At 40.1% G+C, this 27,649-nt stretch overlaps 1 protein-coding gene across 1 annotated transcript; it reads left to right on the top strand.

Annotated features, from left to right (window-relative positions):
• Positions 1 to 255: 255 nt before the first annotated feature.
• Positions 256 to 27,049, top strand: ACOX2 (acyl-CoA oxidase 2). The gene is made up of 14 exons (XM_075183296.1): positions 256 to 488; positions 4,245 to 4,407; positions 8,112 to 8,263; positions 10,958 to 11,065; positions 12,541 to 12,660; positions 14,909 to 15,024; positions 18,119 to 18,291; positions 19,959 to 20,121; positions 20,749 to 20,939; positions 21,067 to 21,228; positions 21,589 to 21,694; positions 23,842 to 24,059; positions 24,205 to 24,337; positions 26,281 to 27,049. The coding sequence occupies exons 1-14, from the start codon at positions 344 to 346 to the stop codon at positions 26,341 to 26,343; spliced, it is 2,013 nt and encodes a 670-aa protein (XP_075039397.1). The 5' UTR covers positions 256 to 343; the 3' UTR covers positions 26,344 to 27,049.
• Positions 27,050 to 27,649: the final 600 nt, after the last annotated feature.

The raw sequence follows: 27,649 nt of genomic DNA, 5'->3' as shown, positions 1-27,649 counted from the left end.
ATGATGATACCTAAAAGATTGGTTCTATCACCATTTGGCCCCTGACACACAAAGCTAAATTAACCCTATTCAGCACAATCTACATCTTCCACTGATATATATATATATATATATATATATATATATATATATCAGCAGAGATTACCTGCTCAGAGTCCTACAGGCTGTGAATAGGGGAGGAGGTAACTGAACTAAGTGACAAGGGTTTCACACAATCAGTGTGTGCTTTCTACCCACAAAGTAGCAGCCCCCTTGTGTGGCCAGAGGCAGCCCAGCCCCGTCTGCTCGTGCAGTGTTCTTAGCTGTAGACTTAGATCACTAGTTGAAAGTTCGATCAGTAACAATGGCCTGGTGGAAAGTGAGCTCTGCGGGGCGAGATGTTAACCCTGACCTTGCCAGTGAGAGAGCAGCCCCCTCCTTTCACACGGAGACCCTCACCAACATACTGGACGGGGGTGTGGAAGAAACCCGTATTAGGAGATCAGTGGGTAAGTACGTCTGTTACATACAATGTCAGCATAAGGTGTAATATTTTACCCTCCCTGTGTGAACCCCATATTAAAAAGATGCTGTCAGTTTGGTGAAAAAAAAATGTCCCTGTTTTAAGTACAAAAATGTAATTGCCTCACAGTCTCTATCTCCAAGAACTGTCACAGGTTTTAAATACTATTAGATGATGATTATTCTTCTACTCTGTTTATTAAGGTTAATACTTATTGAAAAGGAGCATGTAAAATGAAAATGCAATATAATCAAATCTAATTAACATGACAAGATGGGGATTGTAGTACACTTTGGTCTGTCAACTATTGTGTAACTTGCACAAGTTCAGCAGCAGTGTCCCAGGACATTAGTGTGCCATAGTGAAGTGTTGAAAAACATATTCAGCCGTTACAGAACTACAAGTCCCAGCATGACATTGTAGTCTCTGGCTTGCATAACAGCAACATCTGAATAGCCATAGATGAACTTAGCATGCTTTAGATCATGTGGCAATAAGGCTGGCATAGATTACTCTTTGGCAGATTAAGATTACCATTGGCCTGAGGCTGTAACTAAACTTCCTCTATCAAACCTACCAGTTTAATCCCTAAATTAATCTAAAAACTCCAAATTAATATTTGCCTTCACTATTTACCTTTTTCGCCCATGAGTTTTTCCAGGGTGCAAAATACAGATCCTTCTGCAGATTCCTACTTAACCTCACTGCTTATTAACTCAGCACCTATGATTGGTGGGGCTGCAGAATAAAGTGTAAGAATTACACCTACCATATAGAAGAAGAGAAGTGGCACTATACGGTTGTCTTAAACACAGCATAAGAGAAGAGACTGAGATTTACATTCAACAAGGCAAATAGCAATCTCTGACAACAGTAAACTAAATTATTACCTATGTTAATTTTAAAATGAAAGCATATATTTTTGTTTACAATAATAATCACACATTTGGTTCACTTAGTCCTTCTGTAGGTGTTACAAGACAGTAAGCCTTACACTCTGATGTGATAATGAATGATGGGTATTTGGCAGCATTAGAGGGGATGTAGTCAAATCAGCAACGGGGAATCTGTCGGCACCAAAATGTCAACAGTCAGACTTTAGACAGATTAATTCGGTCAACGTGTTTAAAATGTTGACATTGTCACAATGTCGACATTCAAAGCAGCCGCTGTCTGACGCGCCGGCATTACAGTAAAAAAACAAACCAAAAACAAACACAACCCAATTCCCCCCCCCCCAAATCATATTAACCCTAGTCCTGCCCGGATTCGCTAGCTCAATACAGTAAATAAATAAACACTGCACTGCCCCCCAAACAGATTAACCCTAGTGCTGCCGGGCCACGCTGGTACTAGCAAATTCGGGGGGACAATAAGCGTTGAGACCCACCAATATTACTAGAACCATCACTAGGCTGTGGTGGCTCTATAGCAGGGGAATCTACAGCGCGGGGTCCGCCATGCCATAATGACAACCAGCCCCAAACTGGTTGTCCCTTAATGTTAATTATTTATGTGTATGAACAGTAGTATTATGCAAGCCGCTGGCCTACTAGGAAAAGTCCCAGAACGGATTACAGTTAATCTAGCGCTGGTTTTGATACTGCATACAGGCCGGTTTCTATAGATATTTTTTTTTGTATATACCTCCTCTGTGACTTTTAATATCCATATCTTTTACAGTACAGAGTACAATATTTTAAATTAGCCAATTCTTTCACATGAATTAATAGCACAGTAAGATTAAGGGTTTTTTTCTGACTTGAGTCCCCTTGAAGAACTGTAAAATTGCCCATAGAAAAAAAAATGGATTTCTTTGGTCTAATTCCCAAACAACTGGATGTGTGAGCAATCTGACTACACGTGTGCAGGCTCAAATTTCACAGATTTGGTTGTAGTGACCAAACTGCACACAGACCTCACAACACTCACCGACGGGTGACAGGATGACCAAACTTTCCATATTGCCCAATCAAATCCAATCTAATTGGATTCAATTTGAATTGTTCAGGACAATCATTAGAAAGGCTACAAACAACATTTAGATAACTTGTATCGTGTGTATTTGGGGCTATGGGGGCAATCAGGACAAGGATTTTTGGCTGCCAGACTGCATCCAGGGGAACTCGGTAAAGTAAAAATGAATAAATAACGACATTTTGTTGAGCTGGCCTATGTCTTCCTCTTCTTCTATTGGCAACTGCATAGTACAACTTCTATAGTTTTGTCTGTGAACACACTATACTTGCAGATTCCTGTTGAAACACACTATACTTGCAATTCCTGTTTAAACAATGCACATTTTCCTATTGTTGACCACTGTTGATTTCTGATCTTTGGTAAACATGTTTGTTTTCCCTGTTGTGGAGGCCTTCCCCCCCCCCCCCCCCTGTATATGTATTCGTCCTTTAACAGGGGGTCTCACCCTCATTGACATAACCTGATGCTACCCTGGTGTAAACAACTACCATTCCTTCACAATCCCCTATTATTATCCCCTTATCCCCTATTACCCCATTGGATTTTTTTTTTCTGGTTTATAGATGCTCATGATTCCAAAATATCGTTATTGTTTATCGTTATGCACTTAAGATGCCTGTTTTGACTAATATATCTAACCAATTGTTTTCCTGATAAGTTAAGCTGATGCTATCATTTATATTGTGATGCTTTCATTTCTGGAATTGTTTATATGTTCAATGTCCTTATTGTTGTTGTTTTCTCTTCTTTAAAACCAATAAAGAGAATTTCAAATAAACAATGTTTTCTACATGTTTATTATAGTCACAAGCCACACTGATTATTATTACATGACCTGCTTTATTGCATGACCAGTCGTTCTTCTTTTCCCTTAACATGCTTTGCACTAGTTACTATGCTCTCCTTCATGACTGGTGTCTCCTGCTGCCTCATTTTTTATTATGATTACACCATTGCTAATTTGGTAAAAAAAAAATATCCAAATCAGCCATTAAGATGACACCGTCTGGGGCCTACATAAATATTTTTATTTTCAGCTCAATTTTTTGTAAACAATGGTAACCATAATTGTGAACACTAAGGGGCATATTCATTTCTCGGCGGAAACGGCGAAAATCCCGCGGTCCGCTCACTGTTACCGTTATTACGGTAATAGTGCGTGGAAAAACAGTTAATATGGTAATTTTCTCGCTGGTTTACAGCTCAGGGAGCTGCGAGCAGAAATCCAGCTTTAACGGTAATAGTTTTAACGCCTCGGGACTTTCGGAGAATTGAATACGCCCCTTAGGTTGGTTAATTATATTTAATTAAAAATGATTATCCTTTCCCTGATCAAACTCATCCACTTTAAAATAGGATTTAATTGTGAACGACTGACAGCTCTGTAGATATAACAGCCACTCTCTGTTCTTTCTGTACAACGCTTGTCTGTCTGTCCCTGGCAACCAATAAAAGCTGGAATTATCAGTCATGTACAATACAGGAAGGTTATTTGCAACTCTCTATGGTACCACCAGTTGCCAGGGTCAGAGGACAATTACAACAGACATCTACTGGAACTGGCTGTTTTTTCTATGGAATGGTAAATATTTGACAGCAGAATCCGACTGATTACATTGTACCAAAGGCTAATTTAAGAAGAAGAAAAAAACCGAATCAAACTTTAATTAAGCATTCTCTTTATTTTGATAAATAAATATATTGCTTTACATCGATATGTCTAAAAATACATGGATAGTTAGTCGTTTTGTTTCTCCCCCAGTGAGTGTCATTAACAATGACCCCGTCTTCAGCCGGGAATACCTATATTTCAAGACTCGCTCAGAGAGATACGAAGGAGCAATCCGAAATATCTTCCACGTCAAGAGGAAAATCAAAGAAATGGGATGGGATGAAGATGGCCGGGAGGTGGAATACATTTACAGGTGTTATGCACGTCTAATTGCTATCCAATAACGATTGCCAATATGTGGTTCCAAAGCACAATGTGATTTAATAGCCAATAGTAGCAGAATAACAAATCAGAATAAAACAAGTACAGCCGTTACTTATCACAGGCGCTCTGGATCCAGTGTACAGTCATTCAGGTCTGAAGGCTGTGGTCAAGAAGACAGTCTACTAAGCCCAGAGCCCCTGCTTATATACAGTCAGTGAATACAGTAAAACAATGCAGATGATGTGGCTTGCTTCTATTGGTCCAGGCTTCAGGAGGGTCCAGTGTAATGCAGGTCATAGGCCAGTTCAAACGAAAATATCCAAAGGTGGGGGTCAACTCTCCAGGGGATGCACTCCGATTTTCCAGCCAAGAATCCAGTTTAAGCTAGTCTATTTACATTATACAGGCAGTATCATTTTAAAAACATTTATTCCTTAACATCGCTAACTAGAGTATGCAATGTGCGATCCCTTCGGTGAATGAACCGGACAACTGCGGATGAATAGGGGATTAAAACGATACTAAACATGACATATTTCCTGTCACTTGAACCTTTGATTTCATGAACATGTATAGTAACCGTAAATATTGCTACATTTCGACATAAATAACTATGTGTTGCAACTACAATTAATGTGTACTAATTACAAATGTGTATGTTCGTGTGAATGCGTGTAAATGTGTAAAACTTGTTATTGCCACGTGTTGTGGCTGGATACGCTTCTCCAGGCCGTAGCGTGCTCTACGCATAATTTTTAGACAAAGAAAGGGGGTGCAGAGAGAGAGTCGCTGAAGGCGGGAAGGGGGCACAGAGAGAGAGACGATGAAGGAGGGGAGAGGGACACAGAGAGAGAGACGCTGAAGGAGGGGAGGGGGGACACAGAATGAGCTGGCAAAGAGGGGGACACAGTGTGTGAGATGGCGAAGGGGATACAGAATGATATGGTGAAGGGGCAAAGTAATATGATGTAGGGACACAATGTGATGGTGAAGGGGTCTAAATACATCTTACGTCATTTTGACCCAACTACTTAAAAAACGGGACTACCCGATAATTATTTTGGCTTAGGGGTGCCTTGGAAAAATGATGGTGACCCTAAGTGTGCCTCGAACTGAGAAAGTTTGGGAACCACTGCCCTAATAAGTGAATATAAAGCAAATTAACTAAACCTCAACATTGAAACTTTCCTATGTGTAAAGGATAAAGCACAGTTCAATCTTATCCTGACTTTCCAAATGTAACTCTGTTAAGATACACTTGGCATTGAGCATTTCCTTTCCCTCCATTACAAGCAGTAAAAATAATATCACACATTATTATGACACGGTTCTGATTAGATGTGATACTGGACAAAAAGCTTAAATTGCAAAGAAAGCATGTCAGTTTGCTTTCTGTGACATTATTGTCCTTGGCCTTTACATGAATCCACCAATTTGCAGCCTGTACAAGACATTCTGTTACCTTGGAGACTTGCTGGCCAATCCCACAAGCTCTGGCTTTGCTCTGCTTGCAAGATAGAGAAGCACCGTCTTCCTAGGCAACGGCAACTTTCTCTAAAGGACGAAACAGACAGCAAGTTGGACATATTTAGTTGCATATAAACAAATTGGTTATTTCACAGATATCATTTAGCAATCCAGTTCACAGGCTGTCATATAAATGAATTTCAATCGTATAAGTTGAAATATAAAGTAATCGTATTACTTTAAAGTAAGAACCTTACAGGCATTAATTACCGCATTACTATATGACAATTATATTTAATTCTACATTGATTAAAATGGCTGTGATCAGAATTCTTTCCCCATAATTATTAGGAGTGTTTGTTTATCCCTTTATAATGAGAATTTGCCAGTGATCAAATTACCAGGAAACAGCTATTGCTTCATCGCTGTATATAATTATTTTTTTTGTTTAATAATGTCTGATCCCGCTGTCTCTTTACCTTTGATTGGATACACATATTTAGAGCGTATCTTGGCGGAGGTGTACGCCCCATTTGAGGATGATTTAAGAAGCTTTCAAAGTTTTTCTGGCTACCTTTTTATTCAGTTGTCATTCCAACAAGTGGCTGATTTATTTTATTCCTTTTAATTATAACTTCCATGCTTCTCTATGAATAAAAATACATGGGAAATGTACCCTATATCCAGGGAAGACAGGCCTAAGCTTGTTCATAGTCTACATAGAGGGAAAGCATAAAACTATTAGTACATACAATCCCCTGTGCTGGCCACAATTAAGCACAAGCAGGGCCTGATTCATTAAGGAAAGTAAATCCCGATACGCTGCGTACTTTGCGTAAAATTGTTCTGAGCGTGTTTAGAAACGGACTATACGCCAGTGAACACAAGTGCATGTAATTCATCTTGGAACGCAAAGGACACCTCCGACTGCCTAAGATTGAAGGGCAACATAGGGGAGGGAGGGGCGTATACACAAGGTAATGTACAGTAAGGGCGGGCCAAGGTGAGGCGCATGCACATTCGTCCGATTCAAGCTATGGGCATCTCTTCTGTGATTTTTAGCCGTATCACTTACACCATACTTGCCACCTCTCCCTGAATGTCAGGGAGACTCCCTGAAATAGGGGTGATCTCCCTGACTCCCAGAAGAGTCTGGCATTCTCCCTGATGCTGACCTAGTACAAGACGTGGTTGGCTTCGCCATCTGTGGCATGATAACACAGTTCAGAAATTATGTCCTATGTGCATGTATTGATGCCTATGGAGGTGGCCATTTTCATGGAGACCAAGATTTAATCAAAGACTGACAGGTAAGACAACATGACTTCAGTAATGGAGACAGAAATTTAAAACTCACTTCAGTCTCTAGAGATTCATTAGCTGTTTTTCTTTAACGCATAGTTGCCTACTCTCTCGGAATGTCCGGGAGACTCCCACATTTCTGGGAGACCTCCCGGCCTCCCAGGAGAGCATGGCAACCTCCCGGTTCTCGCCCCCGCAATAGATAAGTAGGGGGCGGGGCTTAATGATGCAAATATTGTGTCAACTTAGCCCTGCTCCCTGCTGTAATTGCCCATAATTGTGACAATCGTTTAGGGGCAGGGCCAAAATGATACGATTCGTCAAGCCCCACCCCGCACACCCACCTCCCCTGGGATCTCCCTGAAGCCAACGAGGAAAAGTTGGCAAGTATGACTTACACCTGCCCTGTAACTGGTGCAAGTGTCCATTGAAAGGGATAACAGACATGTATGTATGTATGTATGTATGTATGCCAGAACATGTGTTTGCGATTAAGAGCAACTGTAAAAATGCATTTTATGTACAGAAGGCATTAAGACCAACCTGATATATGTATTTCATGTAAATAAATATAATTGTTGTCTTATCTGTGCCTTCTGGTGGGACTTTAATTATACATATGAGAGACATACCCGTATTCAACTGGAAACGTTTCTTCAGGTCCACCTGTACTTGAATATGGACGTAGCTGAGTGCAATTTCTGTCCAATTTATAAATACGCAAATTCCGTTTTTTTTCGTCCTTTGATGAATCAGGCCCAGTATCGCTGTCTGTGTAGTATGTATGTGGTAAATTGTTGTCATTCAGATCTATACTAATACAAATAAATTCTGTCCATGTTTGCTGTGTTGTATTATGTCCATCACGTGCGTGTTACAATAATTCTCATGACCGTATTTGCCATTCTGATCTTCTGATTTCAGGGCGCTAGGAGGAGAAATTGGCCTTAACATCCACAATGTCTTTACAAAATGCATCAGAGACCTGGGGACAGATGACCAAATTGCCAAGTGGCTCCCCCTTGCGAATAATTATAAAATCTTAGGAACCTATGCCCAAACCGAACTTGGACATGGTATGTTACTGCAGATTCCTAAAACAATGCTTTGGCTTCTCAACTTTTGTCACTGAACATAACAAATTGTTTACTAGCAAAAATCATCAGTATCAAACATCAGTGCATTCACTGAGAAGTGTGCACAATTATCTTACGTTTTCCTGTGATGGATAAATAACTACAGTGGGTTTAAAATATTTTACCAACATAAAGTAAAAAGTGCTTTTCTTGGATTAATATGCACCTACACTATGGGCCTGATTCATTAAGGAAAGTAAGGCAAAAAAATTAGTACGTTTTCTCCTGGATAAAACCATGTTACAATACAAGGGTTACAATTTAGTTTATTATTTTGCACGTAAGTTAAATACTGGCTGTTTTTTCATGTAGCACACAAATACTTGATAGCTTTATTTTACACTGACATTTAAAGTTGATCTAGGACATGCCCTACCCTAGCTATAAATCTGTCCCCACATTTTACCTGGGGGGGACACATGGTTTTTCCAAGGTGCAAAGTTACTCATTTTTTTTTGCTTTACTTTCCTTAATGAATCAGGCCCTATAGTTCTGATCCGTCAGATCAAATTTGTAATCAATGGGGGAGATTCAATTAGGAGCCTCAATGTTCAGATGCGCACATCCCCGCCCATTACGGCAAAGAAGTTCTGCTCATTTTTCTGTGCATCTCAGACCAGAGGCAGAGTCTGGGTCAGTAACAGCAGATCAGGCAGGAACAGGATCAAGGGTGCAATGCTAATAGACATTAGCAGTATATATATATATATATATATATATATATATATATATATATATATATTAGAACACCACAGCTTCCACAGGGCCGGACAATCATCGCACAGACATCTATGAATACAATAAACATAATAAAAGGTACGTAAATACAATTAAGCTTCATAAACACAAACATGGATAGTCATAGCTAACAATTACAGCTAGTATGGATAGAGGTACACATTCCTTGTGTGTGAGCCAACAACATCTGCTGTGGGTATTTAATAGAGCCTTACTTGTAAAAAAAAAAAAAAAGACTATGAAGTGCAAAATATACTTGGGTACCTATTTGTAAAAAACATATAAGTCACATTCCAAAGCAATTGTATTTGGAAACATTTCTAATTTATGACATATATAACATAAGAGATGTAATATTAACCCGGCCTGAGCTGCGAGCAAAAAGCCGGCATTGAAACTACCATAATAACGGTATTTAAGCGCACTATTACCGTAATAACGATAATAGTGCGCAGGCAATTGAATTCCCCCCCTAAAACTATGTAGTTTGTAGCTGGTATGGGTATAGATGTAAACAGAATGATCAGGATAATCTGCACAAGAAAGAAAGTCTATGTACACTCTTTGTCGAGTTAGTTCCTGGTGGGCTACAGCTTACCACCTGAGACTCCGCACGTCAGATCGCGACACACCGCCCACCCCCCACTGATCCGGTGTGCTTAGGTGTTTCAAATGCAAAAACTCTGTTACTTCAATGCTCTGTATTAGCAATAGAGTTAGTGTATCTAAAACAGCAACAGTATTGGCAATCCTTTAGTAAGATCCTCCACCTGCCGTGTTTCTCTAGCGGCAAGCTAGTTTCATCAGAGGGTGTATAGCTGGATCTAATCAAACCTAAAATATTTAAATCGCCTATAGCCAATCATATATCTCAAAATCTAAACACACTTAAAAAAAAAAAACAAAGCCCGTTTTTGTCAGCACTTATCTATCCTTAGCAATGCATATATGTGTGTATCCTGCAAAATGAAAACATGAGGTATTAGTTCATATTTTGATCAAAACATTTAAGCCAACGTCAAGGGCACCTCATTATATGCAGGTCTTACACTGACCATTAAAATGCAGTTACAATCAGATCTACTCACCTCCCAGGTATAGGGGCTTACATATAGCAATTGCTGGCTTGTGAAAGAAATTCAATCAAGTTTAGGGGGGAATTCAGTTAGCCGCGTTACTTGAAAAAGTAACACGGCTTGCACACTATTACCGTTATTACGGTAATAGTGCGCGTAATTACCATTATTATGGTACTTTTAACGCCGGCTTTCTGCTCACAGCTGCCTGAGAATTACCGTAATAAAGGTAATAGTTTTAACGACGCGTTACTTTTGCAAGTAACGTGGCTAATTGAATTCCCTCCTAGGAATGCTTTATTAGTCTTCACCAAAACAATATATGATATTACAACTTGTATATAAAACTATAATTAATATTGAAAAATCGGGGACGTCAACTATATTAAACAATATACATGGATAAGAAAATAAAAAACACATTTATTAAACATAGTTTCAGCACACATATAGGGGGGGGATTCAATTCCCCCAGAATATCGCTGCGGTAAGTGTATTACCGTAAACACAGTAAATTTAACCCGGCTTTTAGGCAAACAGACGGCATTGAAATTACCTTATTAACGGTGATTACGCACACCGTAATATCAGTAATAGTGTACAGGTGCGGCCAATTCCCCATATAGTGTCCTCACCCTAAGATCTTGTCAACAATATCGTAAAATTGTATCAGTAAAATATTATATCATTTTAATACAGCCTGTGACTTACTGCACAGTAACACGAGTATTAAAATATTCACAGGGATTGACCAGTCTGTAGCCAGTTTAGGGCTTTTGAACTTTTCAAACAAAATTCACACCTTGTTGTTTGTTTGCAGGAACGTATCTCCGTGGTTTGGAAACCACAGCCACCTTTGACCCTGCCACCCAGGAATTTATAATAGACACCCCACAGATAACGGCAACAAAGTGGTGGCCCGGAGACTGTAAGTTGACTTTTTTTAATTTTTTTACATTTACATAGTTCTGATTGTTGCAATAAATACTATATTAATGTAGTAATATATTTGAACCTGACGCAGTTGATAGAAAAATTGAGTGTATTAATTGTGAAGATTTTATCTTTTCGGTTCATGTTGTAATAAAATAATAATGTCTAACTTATGTTATTTTATAAAGTAGAATACATGTTGGGTTTTTTTTTTTCACAAACAAATAGAAAGATCCGGTCCAACACTGAGCTGTAATTATATAGTCTTATAAAATAGGTTGCTGATATGAATTAACTAAGTTAATTTAAAGGTAAGACGGAGGAAATAACTTTAGTGGCTGCATGTATAAGGTGCATTAATGAAGTATTGTTTCAGAATTAGACCTATATACTTTAACCTATACTTGTAAAATTGTGATTATTAGAACTGTTAGTGAAACTTATAGGTAGGTTAATATTTTATCGGTGTATGTATTTTAGGTTGGATCCATCCATAGTTTATTAACTTACCTCATGGGGGGCAGATTGGATCGGAACTTTGCGGCTGTGAATTTTTACCGTTACTACGGTAAAAAAATAACGCTCATTTTTGCTCACACCTCTGTGTGAACGGAGGCACCTCGCACGGATTTTTTTTTTACAATTGAATTCCCCCCGTGGTGTATGACACTTACCGTGGGTTCTATTTCTGAATTGTTAAAGTTACTAATTGTGGTCCTTGGATACTGACATGTATGCGATTGTATTGTTTGTTTGGTTTTGTTTTTCCTTTTTGTTGTTTGGTATGTTTGTACCTTGAAAAATTCCAATAAAAATACTGGATTAAAAAAAAAAAAGTTACTAATTGTGTGGTCTCACCACTAATTATTGCATTTATTTAAGTTAAAACCCAGTTTGTTTTGGTAAAAACAGCAAAGAAACGCACACTAAGGACATTGTCCAAGTATTTTCTTAATTTGAAATGCTCAGGCTCATGAATATTAAAAAAAAAAAATCAAGAGTAATATGAAAAATAAAATAAAATGGACTAAACAAAAAAAATGTATTAAAAAAATAGATTAGTATTAGTGATAAACTGTAGTGAGCGAAAAACATGTATCAGTCATCAGGGCATCTCAAGTGGCTCAATCGCTTTGCTGACAGAGCCGGCCCTAAAGAGAAGGTGTTTTAAGATGTATATTGGCCTGTGCTTCTATAAATATGATGTATGTCTTCATGCCTTGTCTGATGACTTCAGTCTGCCAGATCACTGATAGATATTTTAAGTGGAGAACTCTGCTAAAGAATATTGTTGTATGAGGACCTGTTAAATGACAGATGGATCTTAAATAGGCTCCTTAAAATATCCTTTGTTTTTTATCCAGACCCAATGAGCTACTGTTTGTTTTCCCCTTGAAACCCAATGATACCCGATTATTACTGCCCACATTATAACCTGTGTTATTTGCTTCTATGTTCTGTCTTGTACAGTGGGAAAGACCAGCACTCACGCTGTGGTTCTGGCCCAATTACATAGCAAAGGAAAGAAGTATGGCATGCATCCGTTCATAGTCCAGGTCCGAAGTCTTGAGGACCACTCAGCTCTCCCAGGTAACATTATGATCATCATCATCATCACCATCTAATATATAAAAGCTTAGCGGCGTGTGTTAGTGTGTGTGTGGAAAAAACTACCGGGTGAGAGTGCTCAAGCTGCAGCGCCACCTGCTGGGCGGAGTTATATACTACACTGACCTACTAAATTCTTAGCATTATCTATAATATAAAAGCCTAGCGGCGTGTGTTAGTCTGTGTGTGGGAAAAAAACAAACAAGCTGCAGCGCCACCTGCTGGGCGGAGTTATACACTGACCTACTAAATTCTTAACATTATCTAATATATAAAAGTAAAAGCCTAGCGGCGTGTGTTAGTGTGTGTGTGTGTGTGTGTGTGGAAAAAACTATTTTCTCAGAAAGGGCTCATCCAATTGACCTGAAATTTGGTATACGGACATTATTTGACCAAAAAATTAGAATAGTGAAGTCAGTTAACTTCCATCATCCCCCCGTGGGAGGGGTAGTAAAGGCTAAATTTACGAGTTGAGGTGTCAAACTCATTTTCGTGAGGTAATTTTACCTCATGAACACACATTAAAAAGGGCGCTTGCGTCCGAAAGTAACGCTCTTCCCCTTGAGTAGCTTGATTTGACTAGAATGCATGAGTATCATGCACGGGTTAACTTGTCTAATATATAAAAGCCTAGCGGCATGTGTTGGTGTGTGTGTGTGTGTGGAAAAAACTATTTTCTCAGAAAGGGCTCATCCAATTGACCTGAAATTTGGTATACTGACATTATTTGACAAAAAAATTATAATAGTGAATTCAGTTAACTTCCATCGTCCCCCCTTCCCCCTGTGGGAGGGGTAATAAAGGCTAAATTTACGAGTTGAGGGCTCAAACTCTTGACCGTGTGGGTATTTATTTACCAGAGCCTGTGTTTGGTCATGGACAATTGTATGTCGCATTTTCACGAGTACGGAGAAGCAGTGATGTGAAAGTGCAAGTTATGAATACTGCCCTTCAAGGAAGACTGATTGAGCACAGCGATAAGGTGTTTAGCAGAAACGTTGTGTATCGAGAGGTTTTAGAACAGTAAGACGATGGAGATTAAGGATGTGGCGATGAAGATGAAGGATGAGGTGATGGAGAAGAATGATGAGGTGGTGACATGTGGACAAAACCACGTTAAAAAAGGGCGCTTACGTCGGGAAGTAACGCTCTTCCCCTGAGGAGGCCTGGGCTAGGCCCAAATGCATGACAAGAACCTTTTTAACACCTTAAGTAGCTTGATTTGACTAGAATGCATGAGTATCATGCACGGGTTAACTTGTCTAATATATAAAAGCCAAGTGGCGTGTGTTTGTGTGTTTGTGTGTGTGTGTGTGTGTGTGTGGAAAAAACTACCGGGTGACAGAGTGCTCAAGCTGCAGCGCCACCTGCTGGGCGGAGTTATATACTACACTGACCTACTAAATTCTTAGCATTATCTTCTAATCTAATATATAAAAGCCTAGCGGCGTGTGTGTGTGGCGATGAAGATGACAAGAACCTTTTTAACACCTTAAGTAGCTTGATTTGACTAGAATGCATGAGTATCATACACGGGTTAACTTGTTTATTTATATAGCGCCACTAATTCCTCAGCGCTGTACAGATTACAGTCTAAATTCCATAACACACACACACACATACACAGACACAGACAGACTAAGGTCAATTTGTTAGCAGCCAATTAACCTACCAGTATGTTTTTGGGGTGTGGGAGGAAACCGAAGCACCCGGAGAAAACCCACGCAAACCCGGGGAGAACATACAAACTCCTCACAGATAAGACCATGGTCGGGAATTGAACTCATGACTCCACTTCTGTGAGGCAGAAGTGCTAAACACTAAGCCATAGTGCTGCCCCCATTAGATCTGGTCCTGATACTTGGAGGTCTAAAGCAGTAAGATACTTAGCAGGGTTGGGGTAGTGCTGTTTCTCTGTAGTGTGCAACTGATTCATTATTCAATTTCAGCTGATGAATCAGTCTGGCCTCCATTGATGTTAATAAATACCAATATGAATGAGGATGTTTTTTACAGAATGACTTGTGTACATGTGTTACGTTGAATATTTATAAAAATGCTCGATTCACAAACTTGACAGGAAATGGCATTTACTATATGTGCATCACACAATTTATCCAACACCTTTGAGCTAGTATTAACATTAAGGCTATTTGCATGGCACAGAATCCAGAAGTACCAGCTTCAACCCGATGCAAACTATACAAAAGCTTATCTCCCCTGTTTTCAGGAATAACTGTCGGGGACATTGGACCCAAGATGTCCTTTGAGAACGTTGACAATGGATTCCTCATGATGAGAAACATTCGTATCCCAAAGGAAAACATGCTAAGCAGATACTCCGAGGTACTTCTACATACTTGTTTGTTGTAAGACCTATCGGTTCACAGATCATAGACAAGATTAGGTGTCTCATACACGGCTGGGACAAGGGGTAGGCACAAGAAAACCGGGAGGTGCAAGTCCACTATTCAAAACACTTATTTTCTGTCTTGATTCAGATGAGAAAAATTAACCTACCAGTATGTTTTTGGAGTGTGGGAGGAAACCGGAGCACCCGGAAGAAACCCACGCAAACATGGGGAGAACATACTCCTCACAGATAAGGCCATGGTCGGGAATTGAACTCATGACCCCAGTGCTGTGAGGCAGAAGTGCTAACCACTAACCCACCATAACCCCTTACTATAGGCAGAACCCGGGGGAAAATGTTCGCAAGATAGGGGCTTATAAAAAAATGATGGCCTGCACCCATCTTCAAGGGGAACCAGCATACTAAGTGAGCAGTTTGGATGCTTCATCAGGAAGTATTTAATCTAGCAGAGGGGGGGGGGGGGCAGTGAACTAAATAGGAATAATGCAATCTGCTTCCTTAACCAAGAGGTATTGTTTCTGCATCCTAATGAAGCAGGAAACATATCCACAGCAACAGAAGACAATGCAGATCAAAACCAAATAAACATAGGCAGAGAGGTGAACATACTTCGGAATAGGAGATGCACAAACAAGAAAATAATAAAATAAAATAAAATCCCATAACTAAGTGCGATAATGACAAGGGATGATCTGGAGATTGTGGCTATTACAGATTCATTGTGCCATGAAAAGCATGACTGGGACATAGCTATACCAGGATATACTTTATTTAGGAAAGACAGAGTGGGGAGAAGCGGAGGATGTTAGCAATATATGTGGAAAAAGCATAAATATTACTTTATTACAAAGTATTGAAGAAAAAAGGGTGACCATAGAAACGGGGGAGACGGTTATTGTTCGTACTGGGGTGATCTATAGATCACCAGGTCAGGAAGAGGAACGGGACAGGAACTTATTACAGGACATCACTAAAATGGCATTAAAAGGAGATGTAATAATCATAATAATGAACAGGGGGTTCCCTTGGCGCACAAATATAGTGTAGAGAATAGCAATATGAAACCCTGGTATTTTATTACTGATTGGGTTATGCAAATGACATAAAAACATGTAATGCAAATGAATAGTATTACAAACTTAGGTTGGAACCTTAAGGTAAATCTCATTTCATACAAAGTAGGATGAACAAATATTCGAACAACATGCAAAGGTTATAAATGCAGTATTTTACACAGGATGTTGGTTTCGAGTATGGAACAATGAAGTCTGTTTTCAAATAGACAGACTTCCCAATAGGTGGAATATTGGAAGGTATGCCTCTATAGGAGCAGTAATAAGGTCCCAAATAAATGAGGTGTTTCCGAGTCTTGGTCCCTTGTAAAATATAGCAGGGAGCTATAGGACAAGGGTTGGTAGAAATTATCCCCTCACAGAGTCTCTGCAGGTAGTAGGCTGGATCTGCCAATGTCTGTCTTTGTCAAAAGTCAGTGAGGCTGAAGTGAACTTGCTGGCTTTGTTGCCGAGGCAAAGGACGTAGCTTTGATATTTTCTCATACATTTATCTGCAGCTTTCATGTTTTAGTGATAAGAGTAGAATAGTTTCTGTTTATTGTTGTATTATTTGTATTGTTGTCAGGTACATGTTTATACTGAGGCACCAGACTGGTAGGAATTCAGTTAAAAACTTTTAATTTCTATTTTACTGGTAGATCAAATAATGATTAATATTAATATTTGCTGTTATTGTACACCAGAAATGTACAAATGTTTATTTGTAGTTAGTGTATACGGCGTGATCTGAAGATGCCTTTCCTTCCAGAATGCCTAGGTAAGCCCCTGACTTCAGTGACATCTGCCTGAGCTAATCCACCATGTAGACCAGTGGTGGGCAAAAATTATGTATTTAATGGACCCTCAAACAATATTAGATTACATTAAGTTTGATTGAAAGTTTACACAGTCCGAAGAGTAGGAGAACATATGGCTGAATACATTTCTACATGTATAGGCAAACCTAGGGGAGGTTTCCTAGTGCCTGGAAACCCCCCTCCATGCCTGGGGCACTGTATAATTGAGGTGGCTGGTCCCTGCCCTCGCTTCACTCCGCTCTGCTTGAAAAGGGAAACCTGCGTGCACCTAACAGTAGTCCCTGCAGCATTGCCTATGTATATTATGGGGATAGGAAGAGTTGGAGAGCAGCCAAGCACTGTCTAATATAGCCACGCCCCCATGCATGCTGGTCACGCCCACTGGCGACATGGCGTGGAAACACCCCTCTACAAATCCTGCGTTTGCCCCTGACATGGACGATATTAGTACTGAGCTCATCTTGCAGCATCAAATTGCTAAGCAGAAGACAAGAGGGGCAATTACTCCAGCTAGAACCTGTTGGGGACCACAGGCATCCCCCGGGTCTCTTCTTGCCCACGACTGATGTAGACTACAGTCTTACATAAAGAAGGGGGGCATAGTTCTTACAAAGGATCACTTTATAGACACTCTCTCCTCTACATGTCCTTATTCACCCATGTAGCAAGTATGGGGGTTCCCTCGTCTCTAAGTGTCAACCGGGTACCAGCTCCCAAGGGGCCTGGGTCTTCCCTTATTTTCTACATTTGGGTTTTGGGGGAGAGGGTTATCCAAAAGTAGTCAATCTATTTAAAATATTATTATTAGAATAGTTATTTTGTTGTCATTATGTGATATAAGCAAGTCTGTTACACTCCACATAGTCACATGAGTACAGACTCTCTTAGGGGGGGGGAATTCAATTAACTGCGTTGTTCTTTAGAATAACGCGGCCGAACACTATTACCGCTAATATGGTAAATTTGATGCAGATTTTTGCTCGCGCCTCAGAGAGCTGCAAGCAAACATCAGCGTTGAAATGACTGTACTAACGGTAATAATGTGCACTATTACTGTAGTAACGGTAATAGTGCGCGGGCCATGTTATTCTCAGGAACAACGCGGTCAATTGAATACCGCCTTAGAGAGAATGTCCTGGACAGAGCTTGGATTTGAGATACAAATGTGTTGACGGTTTTCAATTTTCCCACGGCAGGTTCTGCCTGACGGCTCTTACGTTAAACGTGGATCCGATAAGATGAATTATTTCACTATGGTTTATGTACGGGTTTCCATCCTACGCGGTGAAGTACTGGAAGCCCTGCTGAAGGCCTGCACCATTTCTATCAGATACTCTGCCGTGAGGCGCCAGTCAGAATTAAAACCGGGGTACGTTTTCACAATGCCACAGTCGTAAACTATGTAAGGATGGTTCACTCGGCGCTCTAATGCATTTGGGTGATGGTCCCAAATGGTGCATGGGTAGTTGTGTATGCCAGATGGTAGTCGTCTACATGGTGAAGTATTGTAGACAAATTTTTCTCTTCCAAGTTTCCGAGCCGCGCATGCGCTGCATTCCAAAGCAGACCCGCGTCCATTCAAGCGGAGTACACCTGAGCGTACCAGCGCCGACTACCATACAGCATACACATCACTGAACCTCCAGTCACCAGTGGAATCCTCGGCAGCGACATCGTCCTACTCAACACCATAATTCATCGGGCACTTACCCTTTGTCTTTAAGGTAATTACACAACTACCCACGCACCATTCGGGACCATCACCCACCATTCTATGGGACGCCAGAATAGCAGTGCACACCAGCACTACAGGCATCACTTTCAGTTACCATTGTGTGGACTTCCAAACTTGGTCCCTTACCAACAGCTTTGAACATACACATCTTACCACACTATCCCATCGTGCTCTCTTAGCATCATCCCCGATAGTCTACACCCCTCCCCCCCCCCTCCCATCATACCGCTACACTGCTCATCAGCTTGCATACTCTCATAATCTACCACATTTTATACTATCACACACATTGTCAATAAATGCATTAGAGCGCCAAGTGAACCACCCTTACATATATCTATCAGGAGTGCGGTTAACTCCTCCTCACCAGCAGCATTTATCTACCTATATTGCCCCTGTGCTCATCCTCTATCAGTCGTAAACTATATACCTCATACTTACCACAGACAGTTTATTTGCATACCTGTAATGCAGTTTTGAAAAATCATTAATTGTACAGCTTAGTGTACAAGCCTCATTGTAATGTTATCAATACATCTCCATGCTTCCATGTCTAAATATTATAAGATATGGTACTTCACTGTGGTAAGTCACTGTGCGCATTATCGACTCGGGGTGAAGATTTGGCTGAAGATCCCCGGTCTCATTATTCCTTCTTTATTGTTATCCGTACAAGCTTTATCAGCCGTGCATTCTTTCTCATGTAGTATTCACCTAGCTAAGATATTGTATATGTTGAATTTTTCATGTGAATTTTAATTAATTTTACATTCAACTTTCCAAATGTTATGTGTAATATGTTGATAATTCTATTTGCCTGCACTGTGTAAGATTTACTATTAATGGGCCATTATTGCATTTGACAACATAATACTGTACCTTGTGATAGTGGTGGTGATGGGGGTGTTAATTTATGTGTTTCTTTTTGTTTTGTTTGTTATTAAGTTTGAAAAAAACAATAAAATATTTTTGTTTAAAAACCAAAATAAAAAAGTGTATTAATACACATATCATTGTTGGGAAAATTATCTCTGAAACTGTTCCCCTTTGTCTCTGTGATATACCCTCCCAATATCTTAGGTTTGGGAATCGGGGATGTTAATGCCTCTTTTACTACCGTTCGGTTTACTTATGTGGTATTTGTTCAGATATCTTTTTAATGTGCTGTCGTGTGTTTAGGATAGGTACACTTTAAAACCAGCTTTGCTGCTTTCATGAGAGAAAAATACTCTAAATGTTTGAATTAATTCATCCAATATTACAAAAATGTTTGAATGACCTTCTTTTAAATTGTATTTTAGGGACAAAGAACCGAAAATCCTTGATTACCAAACTCAGCAACAAAAGCTGTTGCCCCTCCTGGCTACATGTTTTGCCATGGTTTTTACAGCTAAATACGTGGATAAAGTTTACAACGACGTGTACAACGATATTAGGGTGGAAAATTTTAACTCTCTACCTCAGGTACCATAGTATTTCTCTGAATCTTACAGCTCACATTTTTATAGTGCAACTACTGCTTTTACACAGCGGTGGCAGCCATCTTAGATAAAATGTCTGAGTGATGTCACGGTCCCTCATGTATTAATAGGTTGTGTCTTCATGGAAGCAGCCACCAATATTTGTGGTGTGTAGGTTAAACTGGCACATTAATGAACTTAGATGTATTGTGTTTCATCGTTAGAATAAAGTAGCATAGTAAGACTGAACCGGAGGACTTCCATGGCAGTTGTATTCTAGATATTGAAGAAGAAACCTATGTAATAACTGAAATGGGCAACTTTAGTTGTTGAATTTATTTTTTATTACACAAAATGCATATACAGGTAAAAAAAAAGGATTTGAATAATGCTGTTTATTCTGTGACTTGGGATATGGTATACACAAAAAAAAAAAAGTAAAGTAGTTTGTAGCAACAGAACTGTTCTAACACCCAGGTTGTAAGGCCCCTACAACAAATCAAGATTTTATTTTTTAGCTTACTCTCCTCATACAATAAAATAAATCATTATATAGGTAGGTAGAGGGTGGACCCACACTGTATATGGCATTGTATATTGCATTTGTTTACCATGTGCATGTTCCATTCAGCTCCATGCTCTTGCCGCTGGAATGAAAGCTTTTGCCACGGAGATCTGCTCAAGCGGAGTGGAGGTGTGCCGCAAAGCCTGTGGTGGCCATGGTTACTCACTCTTCAGCGGTATACCCACGCTGTACACTAAGGTAGTTGCTGCATGTACCTACGAAGGGGAGAACACTGTCCTACATCTACAGGCTGCAAGGTAATACGGATGTCTAGTATTCCATACGAGAGCCAGAACGTGGCTTATACTGTAGATTTATCTCACTTATCTCACTTCTGTCCTTCCTCTAGTTGTTAAGTTATTTTTCATTGTATTTTTTTCATAGGTTTTTGCTTAAATGTTTCGCTGGGGGTCAGTCCGGGATCTCATTACCACCCACCACGGCCTATCTGTCCTCTCCCCTCTCCAGTGTGTGCCAAGCAGCAACGCCTTTGGACTTCCTGAATCCAGAGGTGTATTTAAAGGCCTACGAACAGAGGGCCTACAGGTCAGTAAGAGGGACGAGTAACATTGCACAGTCTGTACTTCATGAATATTTTCCGAATATTAAGCTTAAAAAAAAGTAGACGTTGCTTAATGTTTGCAATAACAATCATGATTTTTTTTTCATATGTTTAAAAGTAATTGTTAACGTGTTAATGTTTGGTGATTTTTTTTTTTAACACCATTTTAATGGACCATATTAAATTAATGTTAAATTATTTACATTGCGAGTTTGACTGCAATTAGATCATTTTGTAGGCCAGTTTTTTTTAAAAAAGATTATTATAATGTAAATTAGATGCATTCTGTGGTATAGAGTTACATAATGTTCTTATTTTGTTCTATGTAATATTTTTTCCCCCAGACTTGTGTCTTCTGCAGCAAACAAAATTCGGAACTTGGTAGAGTCGGGAATTGAGCAGTACGTGGCATGGAACAGCAACGCGGTGGAACTTGTAAAGGCCTCAATCGTCAGTGTCCAATGTCCCTATACAATACAGTTCACTTAGATATCACGATGCATGCTATGACTGATCCTCCAATTCACCCCCTGGTAATAAGTGCTAGGTGGTAGTGTTGCGTTCAATTAAAAAAAAAAGGGGGCTTTATTTCTTTGGGTTTTTTAAAGCAGTGTTTTCACCCTCCCCAAAACAAGATTTTAACTAGAGATGCTCACTGACCCCCGTGTTTTGGTTTTGCCAAACCACCCTTGCGTGTTTTAGTTTTGTCTTCCTCTCCATCTATGCATATTGGCAATGCAGCCATCGTCTTTGGGTGTATATTACACCCTACACTTATAGTTAAATATCTAAAGAAATGGACAAAGGCAGTTTGGTTTCTGTCTCTCTAGGCCCCCTCCACTTGTAGAAAATACTAAAAAAATTCAGCCGTTATAGACTGTACAATATAAATTGAAATGGACAAAGGCAGTTTGGTTTCTGTCTGCATCAGATCCCCTCTCCACTAGGAGTAAAATAGAAAACTATTCAGTCGTTATATAATCTAGAATATAAATAGAAATTGAGAAAGGCAATTTGGTATCTGTCTGCATCATAATCATCAACATCATCATTAGCGCCCTCGTCGCCTACACAAATCTCCCCCTCATCCTCTTCTAATTCCAAAGTGGCATCTTCAATTGGTGCATCACCGGCTACACTCGGGCTGTTCAGGCACACATCAGCAGAACTGCTGAAAGGGCCCTGCTTTATGGGAACACAAACAGAATGCTCACGATTACACATACCACTGTTGGGTGGACTCTCCACAGGGATTGGTGTCATTTCTGATTCAGAGCATACATTATCCTGTAATGCCTTACTGTTTTCTTGCAGCTCGGCAAGTTGTGCACCACTTTTAGACTCCAAATGACTTGGTCTTGCTTGGTCACGAGTGACCGTACGAAAAGAAGGCTCAGTAACATTTTTTGATCTGGCACTAATAGAGAAAGGCCACTGCGTGTATAGAATGGCATGTTGGCAATTATTTATTTTTTTTTTTTAATCGGCAGTTAACTTTTTCTCAGTTACACTTCTTTTTCCCTTCAACACGGTTAATATTTTTGGGGTGTGTTTTTTTCCTTGATTCAAAAAGATTATATACTTTTACATCGGCTTTACCAGATGACGTACTGGGAACACTACCATTAGGACTGGTGCCAGCACCTGCTTGCTGATTCTGCTCATATGTGGACTGCTTTGAATTCATTTTAATGAGCCCAAAGCACTTGTAGTGCAAAATATTGTATTAGATACTGCTGACAAATATGACTTATGACAGCCAGTAAAATTAGTGTTCCACCCTGGGGAATATGGGAGACCCCAAAGCACGTGTAGTGCAAAAAATTAAAAAAAAAAAAAAAAAGCCTCCTCTCTTCCTGCTCTAGCAATTGCTAATAGAATTGGAATTAATAATAGAATTGAATAGATTAGAAATGAAATAATAATACAAAGAATAAGGTGTATAATTATTGCTCTGTCCCTGCTCTAATATAGCCTGTGACCTAACCCTGCTCTCTCCCTCTATCAAATGGCGATGGATTGCTGTGGAGGCGTGTATTTATGCTTTTCAAATCTCGCGAGAACCGAGCTCAGAAATACGAATACGTCACAATGACGTTTTGCCTGGATTTCGATACCGAACGGCCGGGAGAGTATCGAGCCTGCTCGGCTTGGTACTCGGATAGGCAAAGTTCGGGTGAGTTCGGATCTCTGGGAACCGAGCCTACCCATCTCTAATTTTAACACAGGAAATTGAGTTATCAGTAGACCAGTTCTTTGGCTCCCAGAAAAGAAATTGTTAACAACTTTCTGCTGTGAATGCTACTTTTTTGGGTATCTTAGCCACACCCATTTTGCCTTATTAGCATACATTTTAACGAAGAGCATTTTAAAAAAAAATACTTAATGTCAAATATAACTTATAGCCGAATAAATGTTGAAGCCACTTTTACTCCATTTTCTTCCATTTGTAATTGAAAGAATAACCTCCCTTGTGATACATAAAGCATGTAGTATTTAAAGTGAAATTGAAGCTGCAAATATTTTAAAAGCTTAAAACATCTATGCAAGCAATTATGGTAAGTATAATCCAGCTAATGCGCTCATTTGTTGTCTAGGCTCATGTGCACTACATAACGGTGAAGATTTTCATCTCCACGATAAGTTCGCTCTCAGATCAGCCTGAAATCCAGACGGTAATGAAGCGACTGTGTGACTTGTACGCGCTGCACGGAATATTTACCAGTGCCGGCGACTTCTTGCAACACGGACACTTGTCAGGGAAACAGCTGGACATGGTGACTGCTGCCTACCTGGGCCTCTTAGCCGAGGTCCGGTGAGTAACCGTACGGTTTAGTATTCTGCCGATTGCCATAAGAAACGCGCTAAAGAGAACTGTTCTAACAATTTGGTTAAGTAAATTAGGACCAGGATTCTGGGTTGTGTCTGGACCATCACAAAACGTTTACTCCTGTTTGCAGGAAAGATGCTGTTCTACTGGTCGATGCTTTTGACTACACGGATCAAGAGTTATTATCTGCCCTTGGGACCTATGACGGCAACGTGTACCATAATCTGCTTGAGTGGGCTCAGAAAAATCCAGAGAACAAGCAGGTAAGGTCCAGCTGTGATTGTTCTGATGTTTCAGTGCCATGAGTGACTACATTTCTACTGTGCCTTCTTCTGTGCAATGCTACTGATAACTGCCTACAGGCCACTTCCCCTGGACAGTTTATGTCTGTGCCACAATCATTGTCATCACCATTTATATAGCGCCACTAATTCCGCAGCGCTGTATAGAGAACTCACTCACATCAGTGCCTGCTTACAGTCTAAATTCCCTAACACACACACGTACGTCAAGTTGTTAGCAGCCAATTCACCTACCAATATGGGTTTTTTTGGAGTGTGGGAGGAAACCGGAGCACCCGGAGGAAACCCATGCAAACACGGGGAGAGTATAGAAACTTCTCACAGATACGGCCATGGTCGGATATTGAACTCATGACCTCAGTGCTGTGAGGCAGAAGTGCTAACCACTTACATTTATATAGCACCATTCATTCTGCCTGTCCTGCCCCATTGGAGCTTACAGTCTAAATTCCTTAACATACAGACACACAGACTAAGGTCAAGTATGTTTTTGAAGTGTGGGAGGAAACCGGAGCACCCGGAGGAAACCCACGCAAACACGGGGTAATACAAACGCCACATAGACAAGGCCATGGTTGAGAATTGAACTCATAACCCCAGTGATGTGAGGCAGAAGTGCTAACCACTAGGCCACGATGCTGCCCACAATGTACACAGGCAGATGTTTGGTGTCATTCTCGCCGAAGACCTGTGCAAAATGCAACGGAGGGTATCTCCAACATAACAAAGTAATCACTAAAAACCTAGACATTAAATGGATACCCCACTAAAGATGTTACTGTCATCACTCATGGTGTTGCTGTGTGTAGCAATAGTGATAGGAAACACCAGGTTTATATCTGGAGAAAAAGGTTGGAGGGATTTGTCACAGTCATTACAGACAAGACACTGAAATGCCATTTGGTAGTACAAATACTTTACATCTTAAATATCTGAAAATGTGAGACATATAAACCCAACCAGTTGGGCATGCATTGTACCGATGGACACAGTGTCTATACAGAGCTCAGTATAGATACGGTAGCCCTGAGGTAGCGTGCTGCCATTTAGTTGTCTAAGGATGAACCAGCCTACATGGAAATTTCTACTGGTACCTCCCCTTCGTCCTGTGCTGCTCTCCTGTGGGCACGTACTGGACATGTATACTAAGTACAGTGTTCTCTCCAGATTTTGCCAGCCGGGTGGCATTAAGAAGCAGTTGGGTGGGGGCAGTGTAATACTTTGCAATAATAATGAAAAATGCTGGCGGTTATTGCCCACACCTGCCAGAACTGGTCAGACCGGTGACCAGTGGTCTAACACACACTGCTGGCTGCAGTGCTCACATAGTGCCTGTTATAATAGGAGACACAATGGTTTATTATATTATAATAGGACTTTGTTGGGCTCCAAGAGCCGGGTGGCAAGTAAAAACAGCCGGGAGGAGCACCCAGGAAATAGGTGCTGGGGAGAACACTGAGGTATACAGCAAAGAGCAGCTTGTACAAGAGTGAATCGCGTTATCAGAATTATTATTAAACCAGTTCTTTAGCTCCGTATGAATAGGATGGGTCTGTTGCAAAAAGAAAAAAAAGAGAAACTATGGAAATCCTTAAAGAGCAATTTTGGTCTACATGCATTCTCATTTGTTAGTCATAAGAATTCTGCCTGTCCGTTCACTAGGAACCAGTAACATCACTGAGGTCTTTTGTGCGGAAAATAGCTGCGGCAGCCATTTTGTTAGGAACCGACCGGATTACACCTCACTTTTTCCATTTGTTTCAGCCTATAAAATGGCTGCCTCTATGATGTGTAGGTAATAGCTCCACTTTAAAGGCCTTGCCTTAGTATGTAACAAGCACTCTAGTTCCATTAAACAATATTTACTGTGTAGATATGAAATACATTGTTTATTTGTCTCTTAGGTGAATCCTGTGTTTGAGAGATACCTGAAGCCATATTTGCAGAGCAATCAATCTAAGTTATGAGGAGAACGCATACTGAAGATCCAGAGACTAGAAATTAACGTGATTTTAAATATTTCACATGTCTTATCTGTATATACCTCTCGATTTCTGGCTGCCGCAGTCCTCGGTGGTGGCGCTGCCAGCTGGTGTCATGTAGCAAACAAGTCACCTCTCTGGAATATGACTCAGGCCTTGTACAATAGGGAATCCACATGAGCGACCTCAGATATGTAGAGAAGAAGCAATATTGTTCACACACTTAGGGGGAGACTCAATTAGCCGCGAAGTGTCTCCAGAACGTCCACAAGACACTTTGCGGTGGAGACCTGACAGAAATCTCCGCTCATATTTCCTCACACCCCATAGAGGTGCAAGGGAAAATTATTTTAAATTTCTACCGTAATTAACGGCAATGTTTGCCGTGTGATGTCCACTCACCACATCGCCGACAATTGAATCTCCCCCTTATATTCCGTTCAACACACGATAGCTCCCACCATTCATGATTGCCCAATTGGGACAAATTATAATATACTGTATGCTGCTTATACTGCACCCCTGTCCTATAATACCACACCCATCTACTTAATAGCCCTTTGGAAATCATGAAAATCGGGACTCAGGGGGGGGGGGCGGTGGGGGATATATGCATCTAATGACCAATTTTGATTGTGCTGCAATGTTAATTATGTGCAACAATAAAGATTAATGTCTTCCTTTATTCAAATACTGCTTTTGTATGTATTATCAAGTTTAATTTTATCCTTTTATTTGTACTCTGTATTAGGGCATTTACCTTAATATATACAAGCACTCAATACTATATTCATTATAATTGGACATTATCCTACTTTGCGCCAGGATTTTCTGTTTCATCTTCCTTTATTCACACTGCTAAGGGCAACTTGTAGTTCAATTATTACAGCATAATAATATAGTGAAACTACTTATTCTGTAAACAAAATTGGTTATATAATAAAATTGTGACTGTAGAGCACGTGTTCTAACCCAGAGACATCAGTTACATAATACACTTGTGTGTTAGAAGTTAATATTGGATTGATTGCTATGGGTTACAGAACATCACTGGACCTGGAGATTAAACAACCCTCAATATAGTTATTCCTTTTAAACAGAAGAAGAAGAAATGCTGTTTTGTTTTAAATATATTGCTCAATAAACCAAACAAGGATTCCACAATTTACCACTAATGCAGCCACTGGGGGCGCTGTTCCTTTGGAGAATCAGTAGAGCGTTCTCACAGTCCAGAGGTTCCTTATGCTACATAATCGACAAACATAATGAAACACTCTAAACCAGCTTCCAC

This window comes from Mixophyes fleayi, chromosome 8 (genome assembly GCF_038048845.1).
Source record: "Mixophyes fleayi isolate aMixFle1 chromosome 8, aMixFle1.hap1, whole genome shotgun sequence".
NCBI lineage: Eukaryota > Metazoa > Chordata > Amphibia > Anura > Limnodynastidae > Mixophyes > Mixophyes fleayi.
Note: the sequence above shows the minus strand (reverse complement) of the source record. Positions and strands in the feature narration are given on the sequence as shown.